Below are 24,542 nucleotides of genomic sequence, written 5' to 3' on the forward strand. Positions count from 1 at the left end.
TTAATTGTTTTATCATGTAAGTATATACAAAATTTCAAAATTTTAGCGAATAACATGGAGATCTGATAATGTTCGAATCTATGGCATTACCTGCCAACAGGCACATCTAAATTATTGGGCACGTTCACCAACAGAACTTTCTCAGGGAACAGTAATGAATATGATACAATGTCGATTATTAATGACGTTCACGCATACATTCGAGCAACAGATATAGCGTAGATATGGTACGCTACATATGATCACTAATAGGCTATTCACACTGACGGCCATCCATCATCCATTTCGGGGATGGTCCGTAATAGGCTATTCACACTGACGACCATCCACCATCCATTTCGGGGATGGTCCGTAAGGTTCTGCCGTTCCGAAAATTTCCCAGTTAGTTCATTATCCATTTTGGATGTTCCTAAACCGCACGTTTCTATGCGATAGTTAGCCGATGGTTTTCAAATGCAACTCTGAATAATTGTCATTCACAATGGAAAAATGGTATTCACTGCGAAAACGTAAACAATGATTTTGACAAAATTAACAAAAAACAAAAACAACAACAGAACAGCTCGGAAGGACAGCAGACCAAATTTTCGAAAAACTTATTAATAAAATGGATTTAGTGCCACAAAACTCCTCCAGTGGTACGTTGAATAGATATATCTGTTTTTTTATTGTTTATAATATATAATATTATTACACAATGCAGCAAACAAGAGAACAACAGCAGGCGGCAGGGTGAAATGGAGTGCCGCGCTTGAGAGCCTGCTGATTGACATATGGCAGGAGAAAATTGAAGATTTGCGCGGACCACGCAAAAATTCACATGTGTACATGGAGATGGCCGAGTCCATTAAGGAGGCTGGGCTTGAGCTTGGATGGGGCGAGATAAAGACAAAGCTCGAGAACATGACCAAAAAATATATAGAAATTGGACCGAGCGGGGGTGCTCCATCTGGGTGGCAACATTACGATAAATTAAACTCATTTCTGGGGTGCTACCGGATAAACAACATGGAGCAGAGCACATTGGACAACGACAGTAAGTTTTATTAATTTATTGCTAAAAAAATATATTTCATTTAAGGTGTTCGTTGCAGATCCTGATGAGTACTTTTCGGATATTATTGAGATGGACCTGAACGGATCTTGTAGCTCCAGCACCTTGTCTGGGCGTCCGCCAAAGAAAAAGAAAAAGACCGACATTTCGTGGCTGGCAGAGATCGCCCGGGAACGTCTCGAAGAACAGAAGGACCACCACAGAAAGAAGGAAGAGCACGACGTGAGGCAGGAGAAGATGGTGCAGGACCTAATCAGCACACAAACGAAATTTCAAAATGATCTGTTGGAAGTGCTAAACCACAGCCGAAATAATTGCTATATCTTCATCATCCATTATAAGAACCAAGAATTAATAAATCTTCCGCGCAAATTTAATGAACTTGTTATTGGCATCAGCTGTTTTTGACGGATGGTGGATGGTGGCAGTGTGATTCGGAGTTTCACATCTGTCAAAAAATCCCACCATTCCCCCGGGATGGGCTCAGTGTGCAGAGCCTATAACCATACAGTATGACGCTTTCGTTGTATGAACTGGCACATCTATATACTGTATGGTTAGTGATATAATGCAATGCTTTTGGCTTATATCGATAGCCGACATATCGCTAAGAATGAGCAAAAGAATAAAAACGTAAGCAAAGACAAATTAATTCATCTTCTGTTAAAAATTATGCAAAATTTTATTTTTAATTTATAATTTGGATTTGAGCAAAATATAAGCAAACGGCTGCTTGTTGCAATATAGATTTTTTCTGAGCCGATTATATTTATAACTTCAGCTCAGCACACTTAGCACATCCCGAAGGGAATGGTAGGATTTTTTGAACGATATGAAACCTCGATTCACACTGTCACCATCCATCAAAAAGCAACTTCTGAGCATAAAATTACAAGGTTTTGATCTGTATTGTGAAAATTGCACAATTTTATATTTTTAAATTGACTAACTAATTGGCTATAAAAAAACAATACAAATATAGACTGCAGCTCCTTTGGGTCTTCAAGCATTTTCTGAACAAGATTTTTTCTTTTAAAGGCCGTGAAGAATACGATTTTTTTTTATTATTAATATTATTTATTTATTATTATGGCGCTGCGTAGCCACTGCAAATTGATTTGTTAATTTTAGGTATACAAATTATCAGATATGGTTCCTTATAATTGTGCGTTTTTAGTTTACTCGTAGCATCAATAGCTTTTATCCTTTACGGAGGCGGAAGGTGTTGCGACGAATTTTTAAAAAACATCTGCAAGATATCAAAGGAGTGTGGACACCAAATTTGGTTGCTCTAGCTCTTATAGTCTCTGAGATCTATGCGCTCACTTTCTGCGATAGGTAAAGTCGACCATGAAACGTGTGTGCTAGAGAGAGACAGAGAGAGAAAGAATTAAATTGTTTTCATCATTCTGGCTGTAATAATGATACGAATTGGCTCACATTCTGCAGTCTAAAAGATAAAAAGATAGAAGATATAGTCATTATTTACGATTCTGCGTTTTTTGTCTTTACGTATCTTTGAAATTGTTGATGCAACTGATTTTCGCCCTTTGTGGTGGCGAAAGTCGGCGGGGGGAAGTTTGGAAATATATTTGTAGCAGTGACATATCACAGAAGTCTGGATACAAAATGTCGTTGCACTATCTCTAATAGTCTCTGAGCACTATGCGCACATAGCGGCGCACAGACGGACAGACAGACAGGGCTCAATCGACTCGGCTATTGCTATTGCTAGATTAAAACAGCGTAAACAGAGATGAAATTCGCAGGGAACCGATATGAAATTACCTTTTTTTCACGATGAAATTGATTTGCTATTGTTTGTTCCATACCAAGTGTTTATAATTTATATAGATATAAATTTTTGTTGATGTTTTGTCCACTTAAGTACATCTGGTCACACTTTGCCGTTGGCAATGTATATGAAACTCATCCGAGCAGCCAAAGCAAGACTAAATTGATTACAGGAATACCCATACATTTTTGTTCCATTATTTCATTTGGTATTTTTTTTTCGAATATTACAGTCTGTACTCACAATTACAGCTGCTGATATAACATTGTGGTGTAAGCTTGTTTTTGTTTCGGAACTTGAAAAATGAGTTCAGATATTGACCCTGATTATTCCACTCGCCGTAACTTACGGCAAAGACAAACAAAGACATCCAATGATGACAATGTGGCTATTGAATCCGAGAAGCACAAGCGAAAAGGAAAGAAAAGAGGTCAAAATTACGGGAAAAATAGTGCTTATGATGAGTATGGAATTATTCGCTACAATGGATTAGACATTTGCGACTGCATGAGCGAAGAGTGTGATGGATGCTGGTACGAATGTCCAAGCTGTGGTTCTACCAGGTGCGGTCCTACCTGTAGAGCTAATCGAAAGTTTTTCTACGAAGGAATGAACCACGATGGAAAAGACTTATCCATAACCAATAAATTCCTTCCAAAATAAACTGAAAATTAGTTTAAAAATTAAAAATGTATGCCTATGACGCGAACCTAGGTCAGGAATTAGTTTTAAGTACCAATAAATGTATTAATATTTTATAAATACAATTTTCGTGTGAAAGCCCAAAGAAAACCTAGTTACATTCATGTGTTAAACTTTCTAAAGAAATATTGAACACAGCCACTACTACTAGATTAAAAAAAATCTAGCCCTAAATAGATAATAGATTATCATTGTTGATATGACGAGGCATTAAACACTGCAAGATCAATATTTTTTTCCTAGCGATAAAGTCTATTCAATTGTACGGTGTAAGCTTAAAAATTTGTCTGGCAAGCAGGAAGCACTAGAACCAAAGACTATACAATACCAAGATGTTGCATGAGGAACAAATTCTTTTTCAATTTTCGTTTGACGCTTCATGGTACGGGCGCGCGGGGCTATTACTTCAATTCTCTTTTCTTTGCTACTCGGCTTCGTCAATGCCTCGGTCAGCGTCGAGTCGGTGTGTCTCGAGAGAAGGAATACAAAAACAAAATATGAATCGTCTGCGTGCTGAAACCGTAGGGCAGCGTGGTCGCTGATGTCTTTGGCGCGGCAGTCAGTCACACCAAACTTAAACTTGATTTTTTCAATAGTTTTCCATGAATCTTTAAATCTGGCACGTTTGGTACGTTTGTACCTGATGTAGCATCGGCACATGACTCAAATGCTTCCCGCAAATTTCACTGCTGTGTTCTCTGCATGGGAGGTATAAGAGTCTTTATTATAATAGTTTCCTTAGGCGGAATATAGCGCCCTGTAGTTGTTCAGAATTGGACACAGTTGTATCAAAACATGCTTTTTAATTTGATCAACTACTCCCAATTTCATTCCCATTCACCCATGCATTTTGGGTAGACGAGGGTGACAATTCGATATTTTATACCCGATACTCAAAATGAGTATTGGGGTATATTAGATTTGTGGTGAAAATAGATGTGTGTAACGTCCAGAAGGAAGCGTTTCCGACCCCATTAAGTATATATATTCTTGATCAGCATCAATAGCCGAGTCGATTGAGCCATGTTGATACTTATTTTGAGTATCGGGTATAAAAAAGACCGAAGACCAGAGTAATAGAAACAAGATAGCAAATAATTAGAAAAGAGGAGAGAAACACATGCAGGTGGAGAGTGTGGAACAGGGTAAACAGAAAGAAGATGATGATTATGGAAATGAAGCAGATTTGCACACAGACTTTAAATGAAGACCTAAAAAATTGGTATACAATTAAAAATACTTTGCGCACATATGCCACATCTCTTAGCCAAACTGCAACCATCCAACAATTCCCCTCCCTCCATTGACCATTAAATCCATTTGTCACTTTTGTGAACAGCAATGTCAAAAAGACAAAGAGGTATTACCATATGTACATATGTATGTATACATATGTGAACGTCGTTGTTCTTTTCCTGGTTTACTTTTGAATGTTTCGGATAATTACATTAGTTTATTAATATTTCATGCGAACTTAGATTTTCAAGTTTGCGACATGCGAAACCCAATTAATCAGATCTATTTTGCAGTCGTACCGTCGGCAGTTTCCTTTCTCCGCAAATATGAAATCATGCGCTATATAATTTTTAGAGTTCAAAGTAGATGTGGGACTGTAAGTATAAATATAATTTTCAGTATTAAAGAATCAATTTAGTGTTTAAAACGAACCTTAAAACTAAATGAATCAGCTCAGCTCCAACACTGAAGTCCTTGGAAAATCCAATTCTGTTGACATCACAAATGGCTTGTAAAAGACACTCATGCCCATTGTAGCCGTAACTTTAATAATAAAACCGGATTTAGTACATGTACATACGACTATTACAACATACCCGTTAAGTAAATACTCAATAAAAGCGTATATTTTCCAGCGTAGCTGTGTGGGCTTTTGGTACATTTTCCTTTCTTTTCCAGCATTTATAAACTTATTGTGGTTATATTCGGGCAAAAAAGGGTTCTGGCGAAAAACCGTAGCATTATAGGGTAGATGAAACTCGGCTTTTAATACGTAGCCGACGGTGAGCGATTCATAGTCGAGATTAGCTGGTATGCCTATTCCAGCAATGAACTGAAACTATTTTGATACAAATATTTATTCTTAAAGTGAAGTCTTTAACATACATTACCTGATGTCTAGTTGGTGCTTGCCTTGGGAATATTAGGAAACGTTTAGCTCGTACATGCATATCAATTTTTTGGGTTTGAAACGCTAAAATTAGACATATTGTTAAGACTATAGACCAAACACACCTATTCATTTCGCTGACAGTACTATAACTGACCTCAGAAAGATATTTCAAGTCAATATACATACTTTTTTTTTTAACAATTAGCATACTGCAAAACAGTGAAAAAATAACCAGGCTACAGTATTATTGCAGTTGTTAATACAAGTCGTCAGAATTCGTAAGTACATATTTGTAACTCTAGTGGTTCTTTCAGATGTACATACATACATATATACATATCTGGCGATGCTAATAGCTGCGCGGAGAGCCTAGCAGCCTACGTAATAATGGCATGCGGGGCATCGTAGTGGGACGCGGGTATCGCCACGGCCCACTGCTGTGCCGCGTGACGAAGATGCCAGAGATCTAGAGGCGATCCCGATCACGGACTCAGCTAAGAGGACTTCAGATCGAAGCTTAAGGCTCTAAAGAAAACTATCAAGAGGAGTAAAGCTAAATAATTTCTAGAGCTATGCGACGCTCTCGATGCCGAACCCTTTGGCGTACGAGATGGGAGGCAATGCACAAGAAAATACCAACGAACCCAGTGAAAGCCACCGTCCACTCGCCTCACAGCTGCGAAGATCAAGGCAGAGAAGGAACTTGGCATTGATGGAGGGTCAAATCACACCCAAGAAACCATTATCGCAGCCCATCTAATCGTCTCTATTTAGACCAACGCATCATGGGTCTCTGTAAAAATCACGCGCATATGGATCTGACAGAGGCTGGGAATCATTCTAAAGCTATTTAAAGAAGCCAACGATATCGACCAATCGCCCCTTGTGCATGCTGGGGAGATATTCGAGCGAAAAATACGCAGACGTATCTATATTGCCACAACTGCAATCTTTATCTGCACTCTATGCGCTAAGGAGCGGACGGCGAGTTCCGCTATAACAGTCGAAAACATCATCAACTGTATGCCTGACAGCGCGGCGAAATTGAAGACCGTCCAGGGAATGGCAGTACTTCAAAAACTCCCTCTCTTCACCAGTCAAGGTTACTGAAGAGTAGCACAGGGCAGCCGCTAGGCCCCTTAAAAGTTGAACTTTCAAAGGTCACAGGGTCTACAAGTGTTCCTCTTGTTATAAAACAACTTTAATGACGTTTAGAAAATTCTGAAACTCATTTATTTTTTGCCTAGTATTTGGTTATAGTTTGCATAAGTTTAACAGCACTTTCGGCTATATCATTAGCCACTTTTAAATGTTTTAATATATCTAAAGCATTTTGAAAATCTTCATTACTATGCCATTCTGAAGAATCTTCAGTTAAAACACGTTTGGAAATCATAAACATAAAATATTTAGCAGAAATAGGTATCACAAAAACCAGATAGTCTCTTTGTAATAAACATTGGAAAATTATTTTATTTAAAAATATGGCATTTTGCAGAAGTTCTGACATCATCATGGTCAACACAAAGTGCCGAGAGTTGCATCGCCATTTTTCGCTTCTCCATGAAAGTAAGTTTTCGTCAAACAATGCAAGTGAGATATTTTCATCCGATAAATAACACAAAAGGCTGCAGGTTTGCAATTTTCGGATCAAATTCTTTATAGTTGTACATTTTTCGCATAAATTGAAAGTTTAGAATCAACAGCTAATGCTGACCGAAACCAATCATTTATATAAGAACGCTCTACAAAAATAGAAACGTCGCTCAAATATTTTTCTTCTTGAGTTGTCAACTTAAACTTCTCTCGAAAACTATATATTTTAAAGGTATAAATCGCCTCCAGGGAGTCGGAAAAATTCCGAAACAATTCGAGTTAACTCTAACGATTTAACGTAATCAGTACGCGCATGAGTTTTCTCAATTTAACTTGACAGAAGTACTGATCAGTAACACCAAACTTAAACTTGATTTTTTCAATAGTTTTCCATGAATCTTTAAATCTGACACGTTTGGTACATTTGTACCTGATGTAGGTTCGGCACATGACTCAAATGCTTCCCGCAAATTTCACTGCTGTGTTCTCTGCATGGGAGGTATAAGAGTCTTTATTATAATAGTTTCCTTAGGCGGAATATAGCGCCCTGTAGTTGTTCAGAATTGGACACAGTTGTATCAAAACAGGCTTTTTAATTTGATCAGATACTCCCAATTTCATTCCCATTCATACTCAAAATGAGTATTGGGGTATATTAGATTTGTGGTAAAAGTGGATGTGTGTAACTCCAGATGGAAGCGTTTCGGACCCCATAAAGTATATACATATATTCTTGATCAGCATCAATAGCCGAGTCGATTGAGCCCTGTCTGTCTGTCCGTCCCCTTCAGCGCCTAGTGCTCAAAGACTATAAGAGCAAAGCCAACGATGTTTTGGATCCAGACTTCTGTGATATGTCACTGCTACAAGAAAACTTAAAAACTTCGCCCCGCCCACTTCCCACATATTTTATTGTTTTATAACAAAAGAAACATTTTTAGACCCTGAGACTTTTGATTCCGACACATTTTTTTTCGCCCATACAAATAAGCGCAAGCCTAGTAGCCCCTATAGCCGGTGCCCCTATATGCGGTGGTTCTCTTGAGAGAATTACCCTGGTGTATGATCGTGGTGTTATATTAGACGCCAAGCTAAAGTTTTCTGAACACATTTCTAACATGGTAAATAAGGAAATGGTCGTGCTTGAGTTTATAAAGAGGTGGTCAAAGGAATTAGACGACCCCTATATAACAAAGACTCTCTATATCTCGGCTATAAACGGCTCTTGTGTTTGGCGCCCTCAGTACAAAGTACATCAGGACCGCCCAGAAGTTTGGGGATACAAGTTTGATATTGACCTTCCATCTTTCATAATAGCAGAAAAAAGCTTAGTGTTATTTTTGTGCACAACTTGATCAATGGTGACGTAGATAGCCCTGGTTTGTTAAGCCGCATAAACTTTACGATTCCTATTAGATCCATTATAAACTAGATAACGTTGTTCCTTCCATTTTGTGGATTGAATTATTTCTTACATGAATCGATTAGGATCATATGCTCGGATTATAATTCCCTCTACCATATCCACCACTAATCCCCTTCCTCTTATTAAACTACTAATACTCACACAGCTTTCTTGTAATTAGTAACTGTATTTGTATTTTGAATGCATGCTTAGTTATTTTGGTAAGTTTAGTTCTAAGTTCTAATAGCTATCTTTCCTGAATGTTCGTGATCGGTCCGGTTATCGCGTCGCAGCGCATCTCGGTCGGTTGGGCGGCAGAAGGGCTGCGCTATTGCCTGGGATCCGCGCGTAATAGCCTTTTTCGCGTTAGATGCCAAACAATTTAAACATCGGTCAAAGAAAATTGGTGTAAGAAAATGATACAAAAATACGATCGCGGAGCTTCAAAAGCTGCATATAACATCTACAGAGGTTACGTGTAACGGATATAGGAATTTGAGCACGGAAAAAAACATTTTAATCGACGGTACCCATAACCCATTATGGGTTTAAAACGAGCTATGCATATGTATGTGCAAATTTTTCATATAAATAAAACGGAAAATGCTATTTGGAGGCATAGGTAGTATGGGGTTGCCATTTTCCCACAAGTTATGGAAAATTTGCGCACTACGGAAGGGTTTTGGTTCAATTGGTCAATGTAGGTGGTAAATAATTTATTGTAATATTGGAAAGAAGTGTTCAATGTACAGAAGGAGTAAGAAAATAGTCTTGTTCGGAAAAAGAAGTGAATATAATAATTTCGTCATATTTTCTATTAAAACTATTCTCAGTTCAAAATCTATCTGAATGATATTTTTCACTTAAAATTTGAGCCGATCGGATAAATAAATCATAATGAATCTATACGAACCAAATGTGAAATGTATGACTAAAAATTAGTTTTCATTATAATAATCCATCCAAACATAACATTTCAGAAACAAAACGTTTTTAAATAAATCGTAAAGCAGACGACGATTATGCCAAATGGCAGTTCGTGGAACAATTTTTATACCCGGTACTCGAGAACTTAGGGAAAAATTAGTTTTGTGGTGGTATACAAAATAAACATTCATATTCTTGGTCAGCATCGATAGCCGGGTCGATATGGCTATGTCTGTGAGACCGTCCGACCGATCGTCCGAGCTAGAGATACAATATTTTGTATCCAGACTTCTTTGATATCACACTGTTACATACATGCAACATATGTATTTCAAAATTTCGTTCCGCCCCCACAAAGCACGAACCAGACAACGTGAAAAAGGTTTAAATCAAATAAGTGGGGCAGCATTTTAAAAAATGAACCGATGAATACCAAAATAAAGTCAGTCTTAGATCAGATTCGGTCAGAAAAAGTTAATGACTCGCAATAAAAACTTCTTTTAGGTAGTAACAGAAATGGACTGAGAAGACAGCGTTCGAATGTGACCGAGGAAGAACGGGAATCCGTACGCGAGAGAAGTAGACTTAACACACAGAGACGTAGCGGGATCCACTGGATTTGAAGGGGAATTCGGCAACGGAAGCGGAATATTGGGAAACTCAATATCGGCAAATCAAAAAATATTTTATACCCACAGGTATTGCATTTGAAAGGTTTAGGGTTTTGTTCATTTCATATCCGTTCTAACACAATGTGCGCCACAACGTAGCGTGGCAGGGCCCACTAGTATATATTTTAAATAATTTTTTTTTTTTATTATTAATATTAATTAATTAATAATAAATTTGGATTCAATTTTATTTCGCCTTCTTTTTCATCTCTGTCAGCAACTGTTCACCGACTCTTCAAATGAATAAAATCATACGAATTGAATCTAGCTTATTGAACAACTGTACAAACTGATCGGAAAGAACACATTCATAAAACGCACAGTTTTGGTGATTTAAAATCAACAATGAACAAAAATACATACATATGTATGTACATACATATTTTCCGATTGAACGTGAACGGTAGTTATTCAAGTATTGTTCATGTATGAAAGTTTGTGCAACCACCCATGCCGTTTTTCGATTTGCATAGAAATTCATTTTGGAAATTCTCAACTAGTGTTACTGTTAAGAACTATGGAACAATCTTTTATGTATATGCCTGAAGAATTGCATAATTTATTGATTATGTAAAAAATGGAGCTCTATACTATTTCTTGTAAATATGCATACATTTTAAATAAAAAGAAACTAGAGACAATAAATGGACACAAGTTACTTACAAACAAATTTTCAAAGCTGCGCAGAATACTTAGAAAAATACTTGAGGACTTCACTTATGCATAGTTAGTTGTAAAAATAAAAATTGATACACGTAAGTAAAACAAATACCTAACGTAATATTTAAATTAAAATCCTGGCTTAAATATTTATGATGCGACTAAATGAATGAGGACTCGCAGTTTTGCATTTTTCGGAAACTATGAGCATTTATCGTTGTTTATTTGTTCTTGTGAAATTCTTCCATGCAAAGCTTGCAGCTCCAAGATCCTTCTGGTGGAGTAACAAGAGGTGGTGATAGGCAATACATGTGATATCCGCGATCACAATCGTCGCAGAATAAAAGCTGATCGTCATTATCAGATGTCCCACAAATAGAACAGTACTTGCATTCTATGCATTGCCAACGATACCGTTTAACTGATATTATCATATTTGCTGTGAACTGTAGGCACGATGGATGACCAGAACGACCACAGTCGGAACAGGAAACAAGCTCCTCCGGCATATTAGTTTTTTTGTTTTCGCGCTGATCGCCCAAGCAAAAGTCACAGTATGGAGATGGTTGCGCCACTTCTCGTTCAACACGTAGTTTGAGTTTTTTAGGACTAGCGACAGACGCCACCACTGGCGCTGGTACTGTTGGGTTAACCGCAGCATAAATAGGAGGTCCAGCAGAGACGTTGGATGTTGCGGCTATGCCCATCCCTGCGATTCCAGCCATGGTTGCCAAGGGAATCGAGTCATTGGAAGCTCCTGCATCACTTAAAGTCTTGTCGTAAGATGAAGCAATGTTGGTCGGCATTACCAGAGCCGATTGGGAGGTTTCATCGTTAATGGGAATGGGCGATGCTGAGTTTGAATGCGATGTATAGAGTCCTGTGGCTGCAGCAGCTGCCGTGTTAGCTGCGTGGGCAACTGCTGCTGCAGCAGCCGCTGCAGCTGCAGATGTGTTTCCGCTATTTCCACCGCCTCGACGTCTCCGATCGGTTTCCCCATCAGCAGTGTTTTTGCGACGACTGCCTGCAACAATAAGCACATTCAGAGATCGTAGTGTCCAAGCTCATGAAATTAGTTACTTACCACCGCCTTTGCGACCACGCTTAGGAGTACCTTCTACATTTGCATTGGACCGCCGTGGCCGTGAGCTCCGCTTGCGTTTTCCCCTATTACTGTAAGACTCATCGAAATCGTTATCAGAATCAAAGTCATCTTCATAGTCGTCGCCGCCATGATGGTAGTGGGAAGAGTCTATCTCGTCGTGGAACCACTCCTTTTCGGCATTTGCATGTGAATCTTTACTATCATTGTCTCCCGAAGCCCCCATAGAATTGCCGTCTGTAGCAGCAATAGCTGAAAGAAAAAATAAATATAATAATCGAGCGTAGTTTTACTCAGTTAAGTTTTTCACTTTAACCTGTGAAACCGCCAAATGATCAAATATATAGCATTTGGATTTATATATTTTAAAAATTTCACCAAACTAAAGTGACCTTCCTAATGATATTTACAAGGTGAACAACTAAATTTTTATTGATTTTTGAAACTTTAGATAGTCCCTTACCAGCACTTTCAGTCTGATGATGGTCACGTACACTGACTGTACATGTTGGTACATGGTGATGGTGATGTTGTTGATGCTGTTGGTGGTGGGAGTGGGAAAGATGGTGCTCGCGGTACTGATAGGCACGGTAGCTATGATTTGGGTTTAGTAAATACTGTCGCTTCGGCTTACGCCAACGAGTTGATGGGTACGTATAAATCTGTCCATGGCGGAATCCTGGCATACGCTGTTTCTTTTTCATGAAGAGGGCACAGTGTGTCTGCGCAACACCGGTCTGGGGGTCAAGAAATGGCATTCGAAGACGTCTTTCGATACAAAGTCGCGTGTTGAAGTTCTCGCTATTTTCTAGTATCTCCTTATACCTTTCCTTGTCGTTTAGAAAGTTTTGGATTCTCTCAAAGTTTCCAATGTTTACGACCAATGTTTTTTCAATTTCCGAAGCGGAAGCCATATTGATGCGGTTGATGTCGGCGTGCGAGCCTTCGACCAGTAGAAAGAAACTAAGTATCGCGAATTAAATGAAATAATTTATCTCAAACTTTCGGCAATCATTGAAAAAATTGGTTTGATTTAAATGCAAAAACCACGCATTTTTCCCAATTGTGTTCGTATGTACAAACAACTTTTTTAAAGTACAAAACAAAGGGACGGGACGCAGAACGAACACACACAAACAAATTAATATTTTCCCGAAGTGGCAACAATACGTTTTTGGTATTCGGATTTCGTACGAATTTGGTATAAATACCGCGACTTCAAGTATCAAAAATAATAGGGGGAGGCCCGTAATATGCTTAAAAATTGGGTTCGTCATCAGTTTATGAGAGTATATGAATGCAAATTTAATTTAATATGGTATTAAAATTACTTTGACATTTGTGATACGATTGACATTTTTTTTTTATATGGCCTAAGGAATCAGGAAAACGAATATTATAATGTAATACTTTGTGTTACTTAGTTTATTTATTTTCTTCTTACATTGCCTCTTCGGTACATCACTTAACTAATTTTTCGACGGCATACAAGCCAAATAATATTTTACTGAACGAATATATTTAGGGACTATACATATATACAAATAGTATAACTATCTACAGTTTAAGCGCCACAGGTTGTCCTATAACAGTGACTAGACTTAGTTGGTGTTTTCAAAAGGAGTGTCTTTGGTTTGACATCGGTGGGGTTTGAGGCCAGGGTCTTAAGCTGTCTCGGTTAGGGGCGAATGAAAGCCCTCGTTGTTGGAATATATGAGTGTGCCATCAAAGTTTCAATCGTCTGAATGGGGGTCTTGCAATAGAAACACACCTCGGAGTTCAGCATCTGCTGCATGATGCAGTCGATGTAGTCGCACAAATAATGCCTGCAGGGCGTGAATACTGCCGTACTTGGCCCAGCAGATGGGACACAGCGGATCCTCCGATGGTAGTGTTGTGTCCGAGAACAGAGTCTGCTTCATGCGCTTTACACTGAAACAATGCGCTGTGCATTGAAAATAATCGTTCAGTTGTGTTACGTCAATAGGCAAATGCAGCTTTAACAAGAAGATACGCAATACACCACTATAAAGCACACAATTCAGTTTATACAACGAAAATTCCTTGGACGTCTGGTATCAAGAAATGGAAACATCGTTGGTTTCGCCTCAACGAAGTAAGTAACAGAGAAGTTGGCGAATACGGTGATGTAGTAGTCAGCACTTGATTAATATTGTGTTCAAAAATGTATCTTAATGAATTCTAAGGGAGAAAATAAATAAAAATTAATTTTAGAAAGTATGTATAAAAAATACTGTTAAGGAAAATCATTAAAAAGATTTAATTTTAATTTAATTAGTATTTTAAGATTTGATAAGCGGTATTTTTTTTTTGGGACGGTTACACTAAAGGGCGTGTGTTGTTTTTATGACGCAAAGGTTTCTTGGGTTGGGTGTTTTTCGTTTGTATAGTCAAACAAATCCCGCGTTCCAAAATGGGGGCGTCAAACCGTAGTACGCAAGTGGCTCTTTGCATTTCCGCGATTTCATTTCTGCTTTTTATTATTGCGTTTTCAACCCCCTATTGGTTGGTTACAGATGGTCGTTTAGAAAAGCCACGCTTTACCAATCTAGGGCTATGGGAAGTGTGCTTCAACGATTTTCAGGATATTCACCGTTTCTACGACAACCCTTTCAATGGATGCATGTGGGTCTTTGAAGAGGAATACTACATCATTCATGATTTTCTACTACCGGGATTCTATATAGCGGTGCAGCTATTTGCAACGCTGTGCTTCGTCATGTGCCTTATTGGCCTTCCCCTTACACTGGCCTTTTTACGGACTTCTCGCGACGATGATAGATATGTTGTGCTGCTACTGACCATTGGAACTTGCCAAGTGTTGGGCTCAATTTTCGGATTTATTGCCGTGGTCATTTTCGGTGCCAAGGGAGACTCTCGTGACTGGATGCCTGGATGGCAGAACAATGACATGGGCTGGTCTTTCGCGTTGGGCGTGGTTGGCGCTGTGTTGTTGCTACCTGGAGGAATACTTTACATGATTGAAGCTCGACGCGAGCGCTACAAGCGCCTCAACGAAATAAGTAACCGAGAAGTTAGCGAATATGGAGATGACTACTATCAGCACCAGGCAAACGTCGCGACGACCCCCACTGCTCCATCACCGTCTCAATCTTACTTTGCACCAGAGCCAAGCCGCCCACGTCGTCCTCAGCCTGGACGTACACCAAATACCCAGCCACAGGGAGGAATCCAAACAGATATATAACCGTTAAAGAGGACTCAACTAATCTAAACATATCAATTCATTTTTAGTACCGTGTCTAGATTAATAATATTAGCTCGATTAACTCCAGCAATTATATTGTCGCTAGATGTAATCAAACATTATTGAAACATCCGTCCATTAATGCTTATTTTTTCAAATTTTACTACAAATATTTTAAGAACAGAACTTGAAATAAATTCTACAAACATTTCAAACTTAAAGTTTTATTTTATTCTCAAGTACTATGATGCAGATTTGAAAAAACTTACAGAGATGTTTCTTATAAAATTAATTTATACTAAAGTAATATTATTTCCTGTCCATGCCTAACAACAACTTAATCTTTTTACAATTTAAACACGACGCATTATGTGGGGCTGCCCAAGTTCAATTCGTCGACAAGAAAACTTAGATGTAAAAGATCATGTTCAATCTGCTGTTTTATTTATGTCGTGCGATTCTTCTATCCATCGCTGTTGTGATTCATTACAGTCGCTGCGATAACGTACAAGAAAAAGTTCTCGCTGCTGTTCCTTTTCCTTAAGCTGTTCCCGCAAAAAGTGGAGCACGTCGGATTCTGTGCCCAACAATTCAGGCTGTCGAAGTTTGGAATCCAGATTATAGTAGTGCTGACCTATGCGACGCACAGCTATCCAGTGTCTCTTTCGTAATGGTAATGTTATTGCGCCGATTTTGTAATCTAATGGAATATTAAGTATGAAACCCACAATTTTATCCAAGTCAATGCAAGACGGGTCTTTTCGTTTATCAAACCAAAAGGCTTCGCAATGTCTTATCTCTAAGGCAGTCATAATAACATTGATATCATAATTTCCGAGTCCCAGAAGAGATCGATGAGGATTTATCCACGCGTTCGGACTTAAGTTACTGCAGATATTATCCAGTTCTGCCTTTTGGTAAATATTTTCTGGCAATAAAATTGCATGTATCAGAATGCCTTTAAAAGCGTAATACAGTAAAAGGTAACTATCATACCTTGAAATAGATTGTTAAGAGCGTGGAGCGCACATAACTGCCTTGTTTGCTTCTCATGATAAATCTTCAAAGTTGTTGGCATGGTTGTCTTAATTATACTAATAATTAATTAATTAATTTGACATAGTTGTGAGTGGGTAGTCGAGTGCGCACTTTTTAGAACTCTTAGTACACTAGAACTCTTAATTGTATTCTTTTTTGTTTTCGTTGAAAATATTTTTATATTTAGGTAGCTAGGGATCAGTGTGACTGCGGAGTTATCGATAAAATATACCGTCGAACCCTCAGAAATATGCGGAAACATACCGCCTAATTTTCAAAATATACCGTAAATATACTGACGAATTCAAGTTATATTTTACATATTCCTCGTTTTTGATATTCCGTCGAATATTACTAGCTATATAGAACATTTAGCCATGCCCACATAATTTTATACGATTGATGAATCAATTTTCTATTTAACTGGTGTATTTTTAATACTTGCTTTTATTGCATTATGCGTAAAAAAAGGTTTTAGCGAAACAAGTCAAACAAAAACAAGTAGCGAAATAGGTAAATCAAGACAAACGAAAAATATTGAATAATGCTGACTAACTAAATTTCTCAACAACGCCCACATGGTTTTATCCCATTGATGAATAAATTGTCTACAAGACTGGATAGTTTTTAATCCTTGCTTTTATTATATTTATTGTAAAGAAAGGTTTAAACGAAAAAGTTCAACAAAAAAACGATCGCTATATTGCGTGTAAGCCGTAGTATAGGCCTTTGTATACTCTATTTTGTTGATTTTATATGAAGGTATAAATATTTATTTGAAGATAAAACGTAACTAATAAAGACCTTTTCTCAAATTGACATTTTTTAGACATATTCATGTATATGATGAGTGTTTTGTATATATGTAAATACATATATCTCGATCCTGATACCTATTCTTGGTCCCTACAAGAAGACAATAAGCTTTAAAATATAGTTGAAATATTGAACTGCAATGCAATTTTTGCCGTTCTTCCGTTCCTGCTTATTATTATCTCAAAAAAGTAATAGAATAAATTTAACTAATTTGTGCAAAGCATAGACAAAAAGTACTTTTTTTATATACTAGTTTGATCTACAATGAAAGGAAAATACTGCTATGAAAGCTATTTCTTTTATGTTAAACATTTTTTAGCTTAGTCTTATCATATGTAAAAGACTGTTATGAAAGCTTAAGTTTAATTTTTAAGTTTTAAGATTTTTTGTATAATAATAACGCAATAATAATAATATAATCAAATGGGAAAGTTTTGCACTTGATGGATGGCACTATATCTGCAAAGGCTCTACTTTTCCTATTCAATCAGTATATCTGTGAGCATATTATTTATGTAATGAATACAATATATGTATGTTATTTATGTCTTTTGTTACCAATATTCACAAAAGATATAAATAGATATATCTAAAAAAAATCTTTAATATTAGTATTATATTTGTATATTCTTGATCAGTATCCATAGTTTCAAAATTCGGTATACGGGCTTTCATATACATATGTATGTATCACACCATGCAAAAAATTTTTTAAACACAAGCCCTGCAAAGCCAGCCTACCTATATTAGTATTTTAGCTTATATTGACTATTGTATTATTTAGCTTATATTGACTATTGTAGTGATATTGTTTCAGGTTCCAATTGACTAGATACTGTACAAAACTAATCTACACCTTCTCTTTAGACGGCATCTGATAAGATATTGGAACCGCGCAGAAGCATGGATCCCAGACTCTATGGAGTCATCGAGTCGAATTAACGATTTGATATTGTCATGCACTACGTTCTTTTGTCTGTGTCTACTTGTTACTGTGGAAATTCTCAACATTTTGACTTCAATAGCGCTAAGAAAATTTTGAGTTGTATTTAAACTGTAGCGTAAAATGTATCTTTTTATGCATATTCTTGAGTTTTCTGGCAACTTTCTGTGATATCTATATATAAGGTGAAATTGAAAACTCCAGACATTTTATGATCTTTGACCCCTGGAAACTACCTGAAAAAAATGTATCCGTAAAAATATACCAAAACTATTACCAGCAGTATTTAACATTTTTCTATGTACGGTGACACTGAAATTAGGTCACATGATATTCACCTGACGAGTTTTTCTGTGTTTGATGAGAATTTTCTGAGCTTTGCCAAAAATTTACGTACAACTAAACCAAAAGTCGGCAAAATGAAAATCTGTGGTCCAAAATTATCCCTTTGTGGTTTGATTATCTCCGTTTGGGGAATTGTTCAACTGGTGAGTACGTTGGTTCTTTCAGCTGAATGTCTGTGTTTGTGGTCACACTTGAAAGTCACAAGGTTACAGTTTATAGTCATGAGTTATTCTACAAATTTAAATTACTTTTGTTTTAGGTGCTGATGGGGCTGTTTTTCTACATTAATAGTGTTGCCCTTATTGAGGATTTGCCCCTAGATGAGGAGTACCATTCTCTGGAAGATTTTTATGCAGCTGCGAATAGAGCGTACAATCAGGTTAGTTCATATCACGGGATAAATCGGAGTACTTGACATTTACATACATATGTACATGACCAGAGCGTTATATACACACATAAATATATATTTACATGGAATTTAACGATTTCTATGTACATATATATCATATGTACGTATGTACGTAACGAATATTTGCGTTGAACCAGTAATGTTTTTGTTGTTGTAACAGTTATCGGTTTTTTTTTTTCAGAACGCCTACAACTGCTGGATCGCAGCATGCATTTATGTTTTGACATTGTTGCTTTCTGCACAACAATTCTACATGAACAGCAGAGTAACTGCCAATTAAATATTTCAATTTTAGATTTCTAACTGCTTCTCGTACTCAGTTGTCAATATATAATGTACTGGTGTATTCATCAAAGCTTGCACTAAAAGAAAAGTATTGAAATGTTCAGTTGAAGATATTTGTTAAACCCTTTATTTTAATTGTATAATATTTCCTTACGTGATGTCATTGAAGTATAATTTGAATCATATGTTGTAATCTTTCCACAACACACCCTATATATACAGTATGCGCATGTAATATATTTGTTTTTGTTCATAAAATACATTCCGTCTTGGTTTAATTACTGCCAAATATCTGCAGTAAAGTTGACTTACAATGGGGACAAATGATTATCTTTTAAAATTTTCTTGGATTCAATGCAATGGTTATGACAAAGTTTTCGTAGATGTTCTATGACATCCTTTATAGCTCAAATGTTTATGCAAGAATAAATATAAAATAACTTTAATTCGTATCCTGTTTTGATATCTGAATGGGAAAAATATTTCCTATTTGTTTAACGGAAAGCTTTTGTATGAGTAATTCCTGGTTGAAATGTAGAAAGTCTATGATCTTACCGCGTTGCATATATACATTATGTATGCACCAATTCAAAAGTATATGAGTATCGGGCTTAGAATGCGAAAGGGAGGGTACATAGTACTAGAGCTCTGCATGAACAAGCAACGAATCGATTTGTTGGGACTTGGTATTCGCTTCGTTCGGTCAGTTAGAATCAGCGTCTCGGCTTTCTCATTACATCGAATCACTCGCTTAATACGCACTGAACGGAGCAGATATCGGTATTTTTACTGTATCAGATCCAAAATTTATGCTGACTCATACTTTGGACTGTCACACAATTCTAGTTTCCCAGTTTGTGTAAAACTCGAAGAACCTTACTATCAGAGACATAATGGATGGAAACGAGTTGGTAATGACTTTGGACGGAAGTGTGGAAATGGTAATGGAAATGAGGAACTTTTGAGTGGGATACGACTGGACTGCGAACGGATGCAGGTGAAGACGCGCCTCTAATAGGCTTGATATAAAAAAATCATGGAATGGCAAATGATTTGCGGTTAAAACAAAGTTCCTGATTTCGTAGACAATAATATTATTGCAGAATATTTCATGATCAGTTATGGCTTTAAACTAAATTTACCAAAAAAAATTCTGAGCTATGGAAATGTAGAACTGCCTATTAGTGCAAGCAGAGACGACGGCTATGTGGGCAATTTTCAAGCATGTGTGTGGATAAAGTTATGTCGAAGGGATGGAGATGAAAAGTTAGTGGTTGTCGAGTCCGTTGGAAAGAAATCTAAAAACGTTTTGTTGGGAAAGGCTCTTCTACATGCTACTGAAGATGGACAGATACCAGTAATGTTTTTAAACCCAACTTTAACGAATAAAATTGGACAGTTTCAAGAGTATTCTATGGTTGTAAAATGCGAGTGAAATGAATCACAAATGAGTAATCAGCGTGTGGAACCTGAGCCTTTGGAAAGATTACAGTTACAAAATTGGGTTCATCTACTATCAAAAGATAAAAGATTCTTCCTTGTTAGAAAAGTTTTGGCACTGCAATGCTTTGGATAAATTAACAGGAAGAACAGCTTTTGTTAGGTATATAAATGACACAGGTCAACACGTAGGATTCCACTGCCCATTAGGGAAGAACCAAGAAAATTAATATCGGCCACAGAATGTAATGGAATAATATAGCCCGTCCATTAGCCCATGGAGTTCTCCAGTAGTGCGAAGATTATCGGAAGTTAAACTGGACTCAGTGGCAAAATTTTGACCTCAAAAACGAAGTCTATAACAATCATGGAAAGCGAGGATTCGAAAACCATACCGACTATACCACAGAAACGAGTTAAAGAACTCATTGAAGAGTACCAAAATGAATGTTGTTCAGGCCAGCAGGAGATGATTGCCGCGCACTGTGCCAACGCCGGGCGCTCCGGTCCCAACTTGCGCTCGCGCGCTCGGAGGGTCGCTCGGGAGGTCTACGATCCACAGGTCACAGGTTAATTGGATCAACGATTTTTGACGTTTGGAGAATTGATCTTCGATCCGCACCACTACAAACAAATGTAGTGGCACATGCCAAGGTCATCATCAATTGGATTGGTTGCCAGGAGTCAGCAACTGAATCGATCCGACTATACGACCGTTGTGCTATGGTGGACCATCTACTAGAAGCCACGGAAAAATGCGTTAGTTCAATTCAGGAACACCGTTTCCCAGTCCACCGTCCATTCCCAGTCAGTCACAGTGTAAATATAGATGTGCCCATGGTATTTGACTATTTTCGAGCAAGTGGACCGAGGTATATCAGATCCTAAATCAGGAGGCGTCACCAGTGGCGAGCGTGTTCACCAGTAATTGGGTAACCAGATTCTGAGGTAAATTGGAATTACACTCTGCCCAGATTCGCAATTTAGAGTCTCATTAGGAATTCGGATAACACGATGGTGATGGTATTGTGGAGCGCTTCAGCAGAACCTTGTACACATACATACATAGTTTACCACAGATCCTTACGCACGGCAGCGGCCCTCGGGTCTATATCCCGAATTCTTCGTTACTGCAGCTGTAGTATTTAGGCTTTTCACTCGCTCTCTATCTATCTTCAGTGCTCGGCTTATCAGCTTACCTTCTATCGCCCTCTTTTGAGCTATTAGGGAATCCTATTAGGGATTTTGATTGGGCCGCCTTGTACCTGTGCACTGATGCTATAAAATGAAGGAATATTTTTATACCTGATACTCAAAATGAGTATAGTTAACCGTATAGTTAGTATAGTTATGTAATATATAATATATAGTATAGTTATATAAATAGTTAACCGACAGCTTTGTTATTATATTAAGGAATTTTTATTATTCAGGGGATATTGACTAGCATATTCTTTTACGACGTTAAGCAACTTCTGAAAGTCATCTATTTTTTGGCCAGTATTTGGTTATAGTTTGCATAAGTTTAACAGCACGTTCGGCTATATCATTAGCCACTTTTAAATGTTTTAATATATCTAGAGCATTTTGAAAATCTTCATTACTATGCCATTCTGAAGAATCTTCAGTTAAACACGTTTGGAAATCATATACATAAAATATTTAGCAGAAATAGGTATCACAATACCAGATAGTCTCTTTGTAATAAACGTTGGAAAATTATTTTCTTCGACATCATCATGGTCAGCACAAAGTGCCATTGCTTCGCCATTTTTCGCTTCCCCATGAAAGTAACTTTATCGTCAAACAATGCAAGTGCGATATTTTCATCTGATAAATACCACAAACGGCTGCAAGTCTTTTTTGTTTTTTTAAAACAACGTTTGTAATTTTCGGATCAAATTCTTTATAGTTGTCCAGATTCAACAACTAATGTTGACCGTAACCAAAAATGTATATAAGAAGGCACTATAAAAATAGAAACGTCACAAAAATATTTATACCCGATACTCAAAATAAGTATAGGCGTATATTAGATTTGTGGTAAAAGTGGATGTGTGTAACGTCCAGAAGGAAGCGTTTCCGACTCCATAAAGTATATATATTCGTGATCAGCATCAATAGCCGAGTCGATTGAGCCATGTCTGTCTGTCCCTGTGAGTGCCTTGTGCTCAGAGATTATAAGAGCCACGACATTTTGTATCCGGACTTCCGTGATATGTCACTGTTACATATGTCACACGTTACATAGTCGGCGTTGCCTATCGCTAAAAGTGAGCGCCTAGATCTCAGAGACTATAAGAGCTACAGCAACCAAATTTGGTATCCACACTGCTGTGATATCGAACCAGCACATGTGCATGTCAAAATATTCATGTATTTCATTTTTTAATACGTCAGCAAATAATAATCAGGCAATCGCCGATCTTTTCCCCCAATTTTTCCAAACCACATATTCTCAGGAAAGCTACTCTGGTCAGCCGTACCCAAACGGTTTACCGAGATCGGAAGCCATTTTCAGTATTTTGCTAAATAAAAGCTTACTGTTTCATGATTTTCTACTAGTTAAGCGAGAGTTTTTACCGTGTCCTGACGGAGTTCCTGGCTGTGTTCTCAAGTAGTGCACCGAGGTTCTGTGTGGACTCTTGCTTAAACTATTCACCCTGTCCATAAGAAATGTAGGAAGTATAATGCAAAGAACAATAGAGGTATTTCTAAGTTATCCGCTATTCCGGAAATGTTTGAGAAGATTTTAACTCCGCACCTGCCAAATCTCTGCAAGTCACTTATATCTCCAACTCAGCATGGATTTATAAGGCGGCAATCAACCACCACGTGCTTGTTAGAGTTTACGTCTTTCATCTTTAAATGCTTTCAAGGTAGCTTACAGACGGATGCTATTTACATCGACTTTAGTAAGGCATTCAACTCTGCAAACCATTCCATTCTAGCACATAGACCTTTTAGCATATCCGCTTAACCTCTTGAGATGGATTTCTAGCTACCTTTGTTCCACGTCTTAAAAAGTCATCTTCAAAAAATCCCTCTCCTCACCAGTCAAGGTTACTTCTGAAGTACCACAGGGCAGCCATCTAGGCCCCTTTCTTTTCGAACGTTACCTTCGGTACTAAGATACTCTCGAGTACTCATGTATGCTGATGATATTAAGCACATTTCATTTCGTTCTCCTTTGCAATCCGATCTTGTTACACCTTCAGGCCTCGAAATGCAACGTAATGATATTTCATCGTTCTAGCGCCTTGTTGGCACCCTATACCCTACGCAGTGGTTCTCTTAGGAGAATTACCCTGGTGGATGATCTTGGTGTTATATTAGACGCCAAGCGTGATTCGGTTTATAAAGAGATGGTCAATTTGACGACAAAGACTCTCTATACCACTCTTATACGTCCGACCTTAGAATACGTCTCTTATGTATGGTACCCTCAGTACAAAGAATACCAAGACCGTATTGAATCAGTCCAGAAAAACGTTACTTTTTGCGCGTGTGTGAGACTGCCATCTTACCCTAGTATGTAGATTGGTTTTAATAGACCTTCCATCCTTAGGCACGATTTCTGAGGGTTTAATTAGACACTGGAATCAGACGCGGCCACGCGAACGTTCCCGTCCGCTCCTGGGATTGCCCACTATTCCGGTGAGCCACATTTGAAGTGGCACGTTGTCCTTGTGAATTGCCACCACTCTGCCTGGCTCCAAGTTGGCGACCTCCTCGGACCACTTCCCTCGCTGTTGAAGGCTGAGAAGATAGTCTCTGGACCAATCTCTCCAAAATCTTTGCTTGATGGCAGACACGAGCTGCCATCGTTGCAGATATGAGAGGCTGCTGTCTGGTCTGTGCAGCTCTGATTCGGGCGGCAGCGAAACTAGCGTTCTGCCGACTAGCAGATGCGCTGGAGTCAACACCTCCCCTTCGTTGGGGCTGCCGCCCTCCGACCACCAGTGGTCTGGAATTGAGCACTGCCTCGACGTCC

General features: G+C 38.0%; 7 protein-coding genes across 10 annotated transcripts; 4 read left to right on the forward strand and 3 right to left on the reverse strand.

Annotated features, from left to right (window-relative positions):
* Positions 1-389: 389 nt before the first annotated feature.
* Positions 390-1,477, forward strand: LOC26532434 (uncharacterized). Its single transcript, XM_015183501.2, has 3 exons — positions 390-638; positions 704-1,036; positions 1,095-1,477. The coding sequence occupies exons 1-3, from the start codon at positions 608-610 to the stop codon at positions 1,460-1,462; spliced, it is 732 nt and encodes a 243-aa protein (XP_015038987.1). The 5' UTR covers positions 390-607; the 3' UTR covers positions 1,463-1,477.
* Positions 1,478-3,063: 1,586 nt separating this feature from the next.
* LOC26532816 (ARL14 effector protein) lies at positions 3,064-3,645 on the forward strand. Its single transcript, XM_015183502.2, has one exon. The coding sequence runs from the start codon at positions 3,153-3,155 to the stop codon at positions 3,510-3,512; it is 360 nt and encodes a 119-aa protein (XP_015038988.1). The 5' UTR covers positions 3,064-3,152; the 3' UTR covers positions 3,513-3,645.
* A 1,233-nt stretch (positions 3,646-4,878) lies between these two features.
* LOC6898020 (uncharacterized) lies at positions 4,879-5,832 on the reverse strand. 3 transcript variants are annotated; one of them, XM_015183503.2, is made up of 4 exons: positions 5,678-5,832; positions 5,384-5,625; positions 5,220-5,330; positions 4,879-5,161 (listed from the first exon to the last, which is right to left on the reverse strand). In XM_015183503.2, the coding sequence occupies exons 1-4, from the start codon at positions 5,807-5,809 to the stop codon at positions 5,026-5,028; spliced, it is 621 nt and encodes a 206-aa protein (XP_015038989.1). In that variant the 5' UTR covers positions 5,810-5,832; the 3' UTR covers positions 4,879-5,025. The 3 variants fall into 3 exon arrangements, with proteins under 3 accessions (XP_015038989.1, XP_002138109.2, XP_033234460.1); XM_002138073.3 differs by having other exon boundaries at positions 5,384-5,619; positions 5,678-5,831; XM_033378569.1 differs by having other exon boundaries at positions 5,384-5,619; positions 5,673-5,830.
* A 4,972-nt stretch (positions 5,833-10,804) lies between these two features.
* On the reverse strand, positions 10,805-13,222 carry d4 (double PHD fingers d4). Its single transcript, XM_001357481.4, has 3 exons — positions 12,504-13,222; positions 12,023-12,292; positions 10,805-11,962 (listed from the first exon to the last, which is right to left on the reverse strand). Exons 1-3 carry the CDS (start codon positions 12,952-12,954, stop codon positions 11,160-11,162), a joined length of 1,524 nt encoding a protein of 507 aa, XP_001357517.2. The 5' UTR covers positions 12,955-13,222; the 3' UTR covers positions 10,805-11,159.
* A 1,150-nt stretch (positions 13,223-14,372) lies between these two features.
* On the forward strand, positions 14,373-15,484 carry kune (claudin kune-kune). The gene has a single exon (XM_001357482.4). It carries the CDS (start codon positions 14,475-14,477, stop codon positions 15,267-15,269), a length of 795 nt encoding a protein of 264 aa, XP_001357518.1. The 5' UTR covers positions 14,373-14,474; the 3' UTR covers positions 15,270-15,484.
* On the reverse strand, positions 15,478-16,539 carry LOC6898022 (josephin-like protein). Of its 2 annotated transcripts, none has more exons than XM_015183505.2 (2): positions 16,266-16,539; positions 15,478-15,969 (listed from the first exon to the last, which is right to left on the reverse strand). In XM_015183505.2, exons 1-2 carry the CDS (start codon positions 16,345-16,347, stop codon positions 15,698-15,700), a joined length of 354 nt encoding a protein of 117 aa, XP_015038991.1. In that variant the 5' UTR covers positions 16,348-16,539; the 3' UTR covers positions 15,478-15,697. The 2 variants fall into 2 exon arrangements, with proteins under 2 accessions (XP_015038991.1, XP_002138111.1); XM_002138075.3 differs by having other exon boundaries at positions 15,478-16,197; positions 16,266-16,537.
* A 1,824-nt stretch (positions 16,540-18,363) lies between these two features.
* Positions 18,364-19,415, forward strand: RNASEK (Ribonuclease kappa). Its single transcript, XM_002138076.3, has 3 exons — positions 18,364-18,554; positions 18,671-18,790; positions 19,005-19,415. The coding sequence occupies exons 1-3, from the start codon at positions 18,366-18,368 to the stop codon at positions 19,101-19,103; spliced, it is 408 nt and encodes a 135-aa protein (XP_002138112.2). The 5' UTR covers positions 18,364-18,365; the 3' UTR covers positions 19,104-19,415.
* Positions 19,416-24,542: the final 5,127 nt, after the last annotated feature.

The sequence above is a fragment of the Drosophila pseudoobscura genome, chromosome 3 (assembly GCF_009870125.1).
Source record: "Drosophila pseudoobscura strain MV-25-SWS-2005 chromosome 3, UCI_Dpse_MV25, whole genome shotgun sequence".
NCBI lineage: Eukaryota > Metazoa > Arthropoda > Insecta > Diptera > Drosophilidae > Drosophila > Drosophila pseudoobscura.